This window comes from Telopea speciosissima, chromosome 10 (assembly GCF_018873765.1).
Source record: "Telopea speciosissima isolate NSW1024214 ecotype Mountain lineage chromosome 10, Tspe_v1, whole genome shotgun sequence".
NCBI classification, from domain to species: domain Eukaryota; kingdom Viridiplantae; phylum Streptophyta; class Magnoliopsida; order Proteales; family Proteaceae; genus Telopea; species Telopea speciosissima.
The window spans coordinates 10,848,484-10,861,207 of record NC_057925.1 but is presented as its reverse complement, the minus strand read 5'-3'; the positions used below and the strand labels follow the sequence as shown (position 1 = coordinate 10,861,207).

The 12,724-nt window shown below is 37.8% G+C and overlaps 1 protein-coding gene across 1 annotated transcript; it reads right to left on the bottom strand.

Annotated features, from left to right (window-relative positions):
• Positions 1-894: 894 nt before the first annotated feature.
• LOC122643216 (furostanol glycoside 26-O-beta-glucosidase-like) lies at positions 895-4,971 on the bottom strand. The gene is made up of 10 exons (XM_043836863.1): positions 4,896-4,971; positions 4,460-4,537; positions 4,278-4,365; positions 3,767-4,016; positions 3,506-3,621; positions 3,181-3,398; positions 3,014-3,045; positions 2,735-2,837; positions 2,384-2,483; positions 895-1,105 (listed from the first exon to the last, which is right to left on the bottom strand). Exons 1-10 carry the CDS (start codon positions 4,957-4,959, stop codon positions 895-897), a joined length of 1,260 nt encoding a protein of 419 aa, XP_043692798.1. The 5' UTR covers positions 4,960-4,971.
• Positions 4,972-12,724: the final 7,753 nt, after the last annotated feature.

The following is a 12,724-nucleotide window of genomic DNA, read 5'->3' as shown; positions in this document are numbered from 1 at the left end:
GATCAAGGCATGTAAGTATAATGAAATCCATTTGATATTGTTCTCCTTCCATTTTCCATAATTTATAAGTTCTAATAGTTACGGTTCAATCTTGTTATTTCTGGGGAAGAAAGTTGTCCACTTTTAGGTATGTCGTCTAACTTAATCTAATCTTTGATTTGGACAAGGTCGGATGCTGTTATATATATATATATATATATATATATATTTTAAGTTATAACTTATGGCTTTCAAAACCCAAAACCAAACATATCTGCAAACAGTTAGAGAGAAAGTCATGGATGAGGGCGACGGAGGAGGTCGAAACGAAGCGATCGTTGCTGACGAGGTTTTCTTGGGGGAAGAAGATGATGATTACGAAGATCTTTACAACGTAGGTGCAGGGTTTCTTTAGTCTCTCTGTAGAAACGAAGATGTGGGATTTAAAAATGGAGAAGAGGACAAAAAGATCGAGTCGGCTACCGATTCCGGGGGGTTTCAATCCCTTTATCTTAGCATCTTTTACGTCTATTTTTTTGTTCTTCTTAATAATACATTCTGATTTCATACATGTCAATTAGTACGGGACAAATTCTCCCCTGTCCTTTAAGTTTCTATCTTCTTTTGTTCTCTTCTATTCTTTTAGACTCTTAAAACTTACTCGATCAATTACCTAAAACAATTGCAATTGATGAAGCAAACTTTTTTATTTATTAAGACGTATTTTTCAACGTCAATATCATAACAAAACAGTCAACTCACACCCACACACAATCTGCAGATAAAGAGAAACGGGAGTAAATTCCAAACAAAACGAAACAACCAAAAAACCCCTCCGCTCACTCATACATAATATTAGAATAGAGAGAAAAATGAAACGACCAAACGACCCCTCCGCTCCCTCTGCTCTATTTCCTACATAGAAGACACAAGAAGCTTGATATCCATTACATTTCTTAGGAAGCCTTTCAACCACTTAGCTGATTCCTTTGGGAACCGCTGCGGCCTAACTGATATTAATTCCAAATTCACGTAGTAAAGTCCAAATGGGGTTGTGTAACCATAGTTCCATTCAAAGTTGTCAAGCAAAGACCATACAAAGTATCCTTTTACATTCACTCCCTCCCTGTCAAACAACCAAATAAAGAGGATTAAATTTTGGATAATCTTAATAATAATTAATTATTGCGTCAAGGAATGCTTTAATTAACAAGTCAATACATTCTGACTATTTCAAAAGAAAAATGTAGATGATGTGAAGAGTCATATTTGAAATTACATAGATGTCCTCATGAATCTTTTTTCTTTTAGATAATTTTTTGTTTAATAACATGTCATGAACTGATAATGCCATTTTAATATTATGAAATATTCTTATAATCAGATTGGGTAGAATAGTTTCAGAACTTGGATTAGTTTTTGGATATTTTTTTTCGAATATAGATTCCTCCAAATGGATACGAACACAAATCAACTATGAATTTTCGACTATCCATTGATATCCTTAATTGTGTGGGAGTATAGAAAATGTTGTAGTCTCAAACAACCGTTCCCCTATGTTAAGGAATTCGATTACAAATTCAAATACCATATGATCGTGTCATATCTTATCCTTCTTGTGTAACCATTTTTTTAAAATTAAATTGTATGACCACCTATCCCAATCTTGTCATTATTGTAAGAGTTTTACAATAGAAATGAAGGACGTAACCCAGTCAAATGGGTATGAGTAATTAATTCAAAATCATATACTCTTAGAACTTTACATGGTATCAGAGCTAGTAGTCTCTCTCTCTTCTCCAACCTCCTTCTCCCTATTGTTGAACCACCATTCCTCTCTCTCATGGGTAGGTACCTATTTTTTTTTTTTGTTTTCTATTAGGAATCTGCACTCTACTGGCAAGGCACCAACCAACTATGCTAGCAATGTCTTCTTTCGCACTAACAATTGAGTGGGATGATGCTAAAAATATTTTTTTGTGGAGTGGTGGCTTGGCTTTGGGCTAGGCCCATTTAATAACTAGGCTAGCTAGCCCAACCCAACTATAGTCCCTTATGAACTAAGCCATGCTTTCGCTGGATTGAGAATGCCACATCCTAGTTTCCACAACTAACAAAACATATTTTTTTAAGGGATCTTATAAATGTTGAGAGACATGCATCATGAAAAACTACTTAGAGAGAAGTCTTAACAACCATATCTGACCCATAAGTAAAAACAACTCAAATAGGTCTTTTGGGTGGAAAGAATTTTCTGTGCTGTAGTTTTCTTTTGGAATTTTTATGATATTTTTTTTTCTAACATCAACCCCCTCCCCCCCCAAAAAAAAAAAAAAAAAAAAAAAAAGAGTAGAGATTTTTGGATATTACATAGACAATTTGGGGGATTGCTCTAGATACCTACCTGATGGCTCTGTGAAGGTAATATAGATGACTTTTGAGGTAGTCAATTCTGTTGGTGTCATTGAGGGACTTCGATGATGTGGCATTCTCCTGGGAAACTCCTGCATGGGTACCCAAAATTAAGAAAATTAACTTCATTGGAAATTGATATTGAAAAAAATTTAAAACTTCCTATGTTGATGTTGCGAGCTTTCCCTCCCGATGATGGCTTTACTGTAGTTGGTAGGAGTCTGTCTTGATTTTTGTTGGTGTATCAGCTTCAGTCCAAATTGCATTTTTTCATTCTTCGTTCCTTTAATATAAATGATCTTTTAGAAGAAAAAAAAAAAGATGGATCTTTAATTAGTCTTACCATTCTCGGTGATGTAAATAATAGGATTGTTGTATTTCCCATTTATGTAATTCAGAACTTGTCCCATGGCCATTGGATATGCATAGAGCCATGGTGAACCAGTCTGCAAAAAACAAAATAATAATAATAATAATAATAAATCAAATGCAACATTACTATTGTTAATTTGATTACTGTGTCACATAGGGAAAATTAAGGTTCCCTAGAACTGCATTTTCCGTACAAAAATATGGAAACTACATTAACAGGGGTAAGTAAGTTTGTAATTAAAACTTATACCAGTGTACCAATTGCAGTGCCATTTCGAACACCTGTGACATTGAATATTGAACAAGAGTGGGAGTTAATTATAAGTCTTATGATGATTAAACTCCATTAATTAATTAATTAATTAATTAATATTAGGGTTCCATGCTTGGATGGATGTATGGATTTCAAGTGCTTACCGGTGGTATTGGCGCAAGCATCAGTTTGATAGCTTAGATAGTTGGGGTCGGCTGGAGGAACATTGAAAGCATAAGAGGTAGTATAGTAATTTAACCCCAGGAAATCAAAAGACCCTTTTAACATCTTTGATTCTGTTGCATTAAATTTCGGTAGCCGTTCTCCTACAAGTTCTTTCATAATTTCTGGATAATCGCCATTGGTTATTGGGTCCATATACCTTCACGTACAGGAACAAATTAAAATAAATAAATAAATAACTAAATAGAGAGAGAGAGAGAGAGAGAAAGATCATTATACGTTAAACTATAAACGGAGGAGATTCACCAGCCAAACTTGAAATCAGCCGATCGTTGGGTGGCATTAATATCTTCCAAGTGTGAGGAGTAAGGCACCGTCCAGAAAAAATTTAATGCTAATCCAATCGTGCCGTTTTGAGATCCCTGCAGGTTCACATAGTGCAATTTCATTCATTCACTCCCTAATTGTAAAGTTTCCATCTCAAAACTTCAAATTGTTAGACTTGTTAGTAGTCTCTGTGTGACTAATCTCCCAATGGTAACTAGTCAATAGTTTTATAGCACGCACCGTATAGTTTCTTCTATACAAATCAACTGCTGTTGCATGAGCAAGGAGTAAATTATGGCCCACAATATATGGTTCCGTCGATGAATTCCCTTCACTGCAACCCAACCAAGTAGAACATCGGGCTGGCGCATAGGTTCCATCACCGTATCCATACACTGCATAGGAATATGGCTCGTTTATGGTCATCCAGTTCTTCACTCGGTCACCAAAGTTCTTAAAGCACACATCTGCAAAGTCTCGAAAATCATTCCTGCATGTACACAAATGAGATCATAAAAAATAGACTCTGGAAGCATAGCTCTTTCACCTAGACAAATTTCATACCCAAATTCAATCAAATACACTCCCCATGTATGTCAAGTTGTCCCTGTATTTTCAAGGGGGGAAAAAAAAACTCCTTTTGTGCTGAAATTTGATTTATATATAGGCAAGGAATCTCAAGATCTACCCATCAACGAAGTTTGAAACCCCATCCGTACTGCCTAGCAAATAAAGGGCTCAAGTTCCTTACACAATTCTAGAGTTTAAGAAACCCCCGTAAGCATCTTCAAGGGCTTGGGGAGAATCCCAGTGAAATAAAGTTGCGAAAGGCTCAAGACCTGCAGACGATGGACAACCAATATATAAGAAAAACGCAAAAAGAAAAGAAAAGAGAGAGAGAGAGAGAGAGAGAGAGAGAGAGAGAGAGCTGACTATTGTTCTTCAGGGTATTAATAAGGTCATTGTAGAATTGGATGCCTTTAGGGTTTATTCCCCCGCTTAGTGTGCCTTCTGAAAATTTAAAATATTTCAAGGTAAAGCAAAGTAAATATCGGATTATTTTGCACATAAGAAAAAAAATTATATTTGTATTTCGGTGGAGGGGAGACATAATAAAAAAAGTTTAATTAATCATCTTCTGCTGATTTCTGGGCAAGGTTGAGTTGTAGCTGACCACCACGAGGACTTCCCAAGTGGTGGTCACCTGCTCTAGTACTACTCCCGCCCAGCCCAATAACTCTAAACTGTGAAGTTCTACACAGAAATGATTTGATCTTATCAAAGAACATTTCTCTTCTTTTATAATTTTGTCATCTTAATTTGAATGAATTGTTGATCCTTTAAAATATCAAATGATCATCTCACTTACTTGGTAATATTCTAGACCACGAGATTGAGAACCTGAAAGCCGTCATCCCCATATCCTTCATCATGGGAACATCCTCCTATTAACATTGGACACACCCCATCCATAAATACATATATATATATATAATGTCTAATACACATAATAGTACTGTTCATGGTTTAAAATTCAAAACCATTAGAGCGACATTAACAAAATAAGATTCAGCGTTACAATACCGGATAGCGGTGATAGAAATCTACGGTAATATCTGCATTCGAGTGATCTGCTATGGCATCTGTTCATATAAATCACCACACAATTCCATGAAGGAAAAAGTTTATAAATTGAATGGTAAAAATTTATAGAAAATGGTTTATAAACCTAAATAAATGGTTAATATATATTTCAAAACAAAGTTTTCCTCCACCCATAGAGGATGGTTCACCCACCATCCTATGATTCACAAACCCCTCCTAGGGTTTTAGTATGTTCTAAAATACCTCTCAATACCCATTCCCATCCTCTCCCGCCCATAGATGGAGGGAAATTCAGACCAATCTTTTGCATGGATGGTCTACTTAAAAGAGATCCAACCAAGTGGTAAGATAAGGCATTTTGACTTAGCTAGGTTGCCCTAACTTTAGGTAGAGAAGAGCTTTCATGTGGTAGATTCTTTTGCTTATCTTCTTTGAGTGAAAGAGAGACCTGGATGTTCATGAGTTAAAGTGTCCCAGATGCTTGGGCGTCTACCATCTTCATTCCATGCACCTTCATACTGAAATGAAACACACACACACACACACAAACATGTTTATTAGAAGAGAAAATTAATTAGTAGATATCTAATAAAAACATTATTAACGAACATGGCCGGAAATGATAAGAAGTAGTACTTGGTAAGCAGATGATGCGGAACCGAAATAAAAATCCGATGGGAAATCATGCCGGTTGATGGAATTGACATCATCGAATGGTAATGCATTCATGGAAAGAGAGAAGTAGTTGAGAAAAAGGAGTAGGAAGACATTAATAAGAAGAAAGTGAAGAGGAGAGCCTAGAAATGCCATTGTTGAGATCATCTTATGAGTTTCCAAGCTTCTTCCTTGGCTCCCCTTTTATAGAGAGTCTGTTACGGAACGAGTGAAGAAGAGAATAATAGATGAGAGAAACAGCATGAGTTCTCTTACGTCCACGCCTCCACGGTAACATGATTTTCCATTATATTTTGAATTGATTACAATTCTTATTTAAGGAAAGATGATTTCCATTCTTATCATGATATTCACCATCTCATGTTGTTAATTAACACATTCCCGTAAGAATTAACGGTGGATCACTGCAATAATATTATTAACGGTGGACCGCTTTCATGTAGTAAAAAGTAAAAAGCGAACCTTAGAACCACAGATCCAAATCCTCTACGGTGCGCTGCCCATAGCGGCCTGAGCTGCACAGACTGAGGCGTGCATGGAAAGACCGCCTTATCTTTGCACAAATGCCTTGTCCAAGTGGGAATAAAGCGATCATTGCACGCACGGCCCAGTCTATGCCGCACAGACCACTATGGGCAACTACGCCATTACAGGATCTGTGTTGTTGGACCACTGAGGATGTACTACATCTCGAATTAATGGAAGGGGGTGGGGGTTGAAAATACTTATCCTTTGCTTCCATGTAGCTCAAGAAGACCGTTTTGGCTTAGAGGCGTAGAGCCCAATTCAAGCAATATTATGGTTGCATTGGCACCATAGGCACAGTTATGGTACCAAAGGAAATCTCAGATTTTTCAGTTATGTTTTTAGTGCTCTTTGGGAGTTTTGGTATTGCTTCTGTTGTATTTAGGAGAATGGTTGAGAGGGAGAGAGGGACCCAACTTTCATCAGTTGAAAGAGGGCATTTTCTCTCTCCTATCCTTTTCTTTTTCTTCATTCTCCTTACATTGTGAAGGAGGATTTCATTGGGTTGAAGAGAATGAGTATTAGGTATTTGATCGATACGTCACAAGCTTTAGAACTAATGGAATGCTTTAAATTAAGTCTTTTAATCTATTCCATACTAGGCTGGCTCTCATTCTAGGCAGCTCTCATTCTGGCGATAGGTAGTCCTTTCTAAGGGGCACCACTCTGTTCCATGGGAGGTAGTCATTTCTTAACAACTTTCACTTTAGTCTAGATAACTCTCTCCTAGGTAGCCCTTTCCGTGACTCGTACCCCTGACGTGGTGTCTGACTCTGATACCAAATGTTACGTACTTAACTGATACGCCAAAAACTCCAGAACTGATGAAATGTTTTAAATCAAACCTTTTAACCTATCGCATACTAGACTGTCCCAATCTAGCACACATACATTAGATTGAACTTCATTAGACACATAACAATAATAGATGGGATCTCTTACCTTCATCAGTTGAAAGAGAACCCTCCTTCTACTCATGTGTTTTTCTCTCTCTTCTTTTCCTTTGAGTACGGTGTGAGAATTACAACAGGGCGAAGAGATGGGTTTTATCAAAGGGTGTAAAAGATGGGTTTTCCCAAAACATGAGTAAGAGGATTTTCTTTTAAAACATAGACTAAGAGAGATGATTGAGGGGTGTGTGTAAGGTGAGATAGAGAGAGAGAGAGAGGCATGTGTGAGGTGTAAGAAAGGGGTTTCTCTTAAAGATCTTTTGAAAATAAAATGGAGAGAGAGAAAACTGGTAAAATACCTAACTCTCTACCATAAATGATAAATGTGAAACCATCATCAAATGCATCCCAGTGGACCATCATTTATTTTTGTCCTTAATTTTTTGGCAAGTCTAACATATAGCCATATATAGGTGCTATAAGCTCAAGTACAAAGCCCATATAATTCACACCATACGAGTCATCTAGCGATATTTAAATCTTGAGCCCCACTTGTGGTACGTTTTTCGCATTGAGACATTTTTTTAGTTTTCCCTTGTATAAGATTTTGCGTATTTTCTTCTTTGAGTGACCACCACAAACACTTTCGTATTTAATGTTAACTTTTAATGTACTTTAGAACCCTGATCTAAGCAAAATAATGGCCTCTTCTATCTATTTTCAGCTTGAATCCAAACGAGATGCAGACTCCTTTCAGCTAAAGTTTTTCTTCACCACTGTGAAGATCTATGTTGGTTCACTCACAAGTCTACAATCATCATTATTCTACCCTTATGTTGGAGGTCTAAAATGCTATCTTTTTTAATTTTTTTTTTGGGTGCAATTCAAGGGCCCACTGGCCATCAACCTCAACAGGACCCCACAAGGAGGCAATGAGGGGACGCACAAGGGGTCAAATATGGTACCCAAAGGCTCCACTTCTTGGAAAGCAATTAAATGTAGACTAGGTGTCGCTAAGGAGACTTGAACCACCGATCAAGCATTTGACGCAGTTCTCCCAAGGGAGTAGCGAACCACCAGGGCAAGCCCTGGATCGACCTAAAATGCTATTCACTACCCATCAAAGTGCAATGATACCAACAGTAAAGAAATATGGTCCTTCACCAACAACTGCCTAGTGCAGTTGGTGACCTGTGGAGCGCTTCATGCCCTTGCTCACCAAGAGGTTTCGAGTTCGAGTCTCTTAGCTGGTACCTTCCCCCCTCCCTATTCTCCCCCCTCCCCCCCCCCACCCCCACCCCCACCCCCACCCCACCTCACCCCACCCCACTAAAAAAGTAATATATATATAAAGCTCCCAAATCCAAAAAAAGAAAAATATGGTCCTTTGATATAGGATACTCCCACGCTTCAAGAGCAATTTTTCCTAATTTTTGGTTTTTTATTTTTTTTAAAAAATTTTTCTTAATGAAAATAAGCTGTTCTGAGTAGAAGCATTATTAAAAATAGTTATTGTGTTTCAAAAATTTTGAAATTTCTATGCAAGATGCCCCCCACTATGTTTGATGTCCACTAATTTTCTCAGGCCCAAATGCTTTTATTTTGGACAATTTAACCCTTGTAACTGTTTTTAGAACTTGCACAATCTGAAACTGTGAAGCATGTTTTGGTTTCAGCCTTTAAGCTAAGCTTAAATTGTGGGGCATTTTTTGGCTTGGACCAATTCATCCTCCAAACATGGGTTTAGTATTTTTCTATTTTTTCTACCCCTTGTTATGGCATTTTAGAAAATATAATAAATGTCAGAAATGTAAAAAATCCTTAAAAAAATATGCGATGTTCCTTTCATTATGTTTGATTTTAGAGGCTCAATAGCCATTGTTTTCTATGCATTTATCATGTTGTGCATGCTCCATATTCCCCATAGGACATAGATGTAATTTTATGCTCTTTCTTTTCTATCTAAAGCCAGCCATGTTTATCAAGTAACACAAGTGATTTATTTTGTGGTCGATCTCTACAATGCAAAGCACCCGTTAGTTTTGTGCACTGATGATGCAGGTTTTCTCAACCAGTCTTTATTGTTGTAGCAGATTCATTTGGTCTGTAATATTTCCCAAGTGTTAAAAAATTTAATAAATTTTAGTTGATTTATATCCACTCATGTATTTCTCTCTGTCTACCACAATGGTAGACAAGAAATTATTCTAGACTGTTTGGGGATGTTAATTTGGAAAATTGCCATATGATTCGAAAATTGGTTTTTGAAGTGATTACTGTGTGTATTTTTTATGTACCAATCCTGTAATGCCATTGTTTTCTGGTATGGTCAATGGCCTTGGCTCACAACTTCTCCAACGGAGACATGCTGCTCCAAGGTTGAATCATCATTAGGATGATCTGTATTACTTTACATATATATATATTAAGAACCTTGGTATTAAGAACCTTGGCTACACATCATAATAAAAAGACCTCACATTATTTTACATATTTTTTTTTTTTTAATTTTTAACCCGAATATTATGTGGGACTCGGGCCAGTCCCTACGGTTTTATTAAAGCTCAATCAAAAAATAGAAACAAATACATGAGGGGACATACCCGCCTTACCCCAGCCCAAAAGAAAATAAACCCTCAACTCTCCAGAAAGAAAACTCGCAGCCCTTACAAGCAACCCCAAGCAAAAGAAAGCCTAACTCCGTAACACAGGAAAACCAAGGGCATTTTCTCTGGTAATCCTCTGAAGATCTAGAGGGAGATTCATCTCTCTATTAAAATAAATATCAGAAGCCGATTTACAAGTTAAATTGGCCAACCAGTCTGCTGCCCTGTTCCCCTCTCTAAAGATGAAGGAGAGCAAAGGCCTAGTAGACTCGATGAGGTCCATGATCTCCTAGAACCAATACCAGCTCTTCCAGAGGCTATACCTTTGTTTTGACACACACCTGAGAGTCACCTCCGAGTACGAGTTAACAATAGGCCGCCCCACTAACCCCAAGTTATCATAAAGTCTCAAACCATCCCTCAAAGCTCTCAGTTCAGCAATGCTATTTCTGCAAGCACCATAGTAATTAGAAAATGCAGCAATGACAAAACCATATTTGTCTCTGATGATGCCCCCACCACCACCCTTCTCCGGGGTTCCTTTGGAAGCACCATCAATATTAAGCTTTATCGCAAAGAAAGAAGGGCACCAGACCACGGGGGTCGGAGGACGACGGACAACCAATTTTTGAGTAATCCCAAAAAATTGAAGTACCATAGAGTCCAAAAAATTTGGGTACTTACAAAATGAGGAAGAAAAGGAATTTCTCTCACCCAATTACAAATCACCTCCACAATGTCACGGGCCGAACAAGCTCATTCCCCATGCTTACGATTGTTCCTCTCTTTCCACAACTCCCAAATAATAAAAGAGGGAAGCAAGCCATTCATCACACTACCGAGACCCTTTCCATGAGCATGTCTGTGCCAGAATAAAATTCTACATCGCACATCCTGAGTGGGCACCAATTCTATGTCAACCAGTCTTGAGAAAAAATCCCATACCTTGTTAGCCGTTCCTCCCGCCACCAAACAGTGTGTTGCCTTCTCTCGCACAGGTTACCACGGCATAAGCACTTGGAAACAAAGGGAATGCCCATCACCATAATTGCATCATCCGTTGGAATTGATCCTCAAAGCACTTGCCAAGGAAAAAACCCATTTTTGGATGGCAACATCCGATTCCAAAGCCATTTCGCAAATGGCCTCTCTGACGAAGCTGACCTAACTTTGTTCCATAAGGCTTTAACAGAGAGCTTGCCATCACTTTCCGGAGTCCAGACCAATCTATCGGCCCTACTTGACCGAGAAAAATTTTCATTTCGGATATTATCAAGCACCATGGCCAAATCAATTCTTTGCAAAACATCCTGATCCCAAATACCTTCCTGATTAAGAACATCACACATCCGAGTTGAAAGATCAAGATTAGCCGCCCCATCCACACAATCAAGCAGAACACCCCACCTTGACCAATTATCAAGCCAGAAATTTACGTCACCTCTTCCAACTAGCCACTGTGAATTTGAAAGAAGAGTTTCCTTATGAGCCATTGCTCTTCTTCAAGATAACAAGCCAATCAAACTTGGACCTGGCAAGGCAATATGCATATTTGATTCATGTATTCTTTTCCTATTTTCTTGGGTTTTTATGTAAGAAACTAGAAATCGTACATTGATGGTGCTAAGCGTTGTGCTACAGCAGTGCAAGTTATTCATAAACTTGCATATTCCATCATCGGGGCATTTTTTTTAAAGAAATGGTGTACTATGTTTTGAATCCATTTACAAGGTTTTACCAAAAAAATCCATTTACAAGGATAATCATTTTTTCAAGGGAAAATTTCACCTATCTCCCCTAAGGTTTGTCTTAATTATACTTTCACCTATGAGGTTTTGAAAATTTCACATACCTCCCCTACTTTTCAAATTAATTAACCAAAACACCTAATCCATTAACTGGTTGTGACTAGTGACTGAAAAGTGAAAACGGTAAAATTGTGTTTTAATTGACCAAATTGCCTTCATCTTCCCCAAATCATTTAAGGTGAAAAAACCTGCAACTCATCTTCCCCAAATCATTTACAGGGTTTGAAAAAAGGGAAGATGAGTTGGGCTTCCTTGTCATCTTCTCAAGCAGTGCCATCAACAACATCGGCGCAGACGCTAGCCTCTGCAATTTCATCTGCTTTGTCGAAAAAACAGAGAGGAGGCGATTGAGTTCTTATCTGTCGATTCGTCAACAAATTGATTTCAGGCCCAATCCTGGCCCAGCTGCTCAAATTCAAAACTTTATAAATCTCTCTCTCTCCAAGTTTCCAGATTAGGTTTTCCTTTGTTACGGTTCAATCTTGTTATTTCCGGAGAAGAAAATTGTCCACTTTCAGGTATGTCGTCTAACTTAATCTAATCTTTGATTTGGACAAGGTCGGATGCTGTTATATATATATATATAACATATCTGCAAACAGTTGGAGAGAAAGTCATGGATGAGGGCGACGGAGGAGATCGAAACGAAGCGATGTCCGCTGTTGCTGACGAGGTTTTCTTGGGGGAAGAAGATGATTACGAAGATCTTTACAACGTAGGTGCAGGGTTTCTTCAGTCTCTCCGTAGAAACGAAGATGTGGGATTTAAAAATGGGGAAGAGGACAAAAAGATCGAGTCGGCTACCGAGTCCACGGAGTTTCAATCCCTATATCTTCTCATCTTCTACTTCTATTTTTTTTTTTCTTAATAACACATTTTGATTTCATACATGTCAATTAGTACGGGACGAATTTTCGCTACATTCTTCTCCCCTGTCTTTTAAGTTTCTATCTTCTTTTCTTCTCTTCTATTCTTTTAGACTCTTAAAAGTTAAAACTAACTCAATTACCTAAAACAATTGCAATTGATGAAGCAAACTTTTTAATTTATTAAGACATATCATAACAAAACAGTCAATTCACACCCACA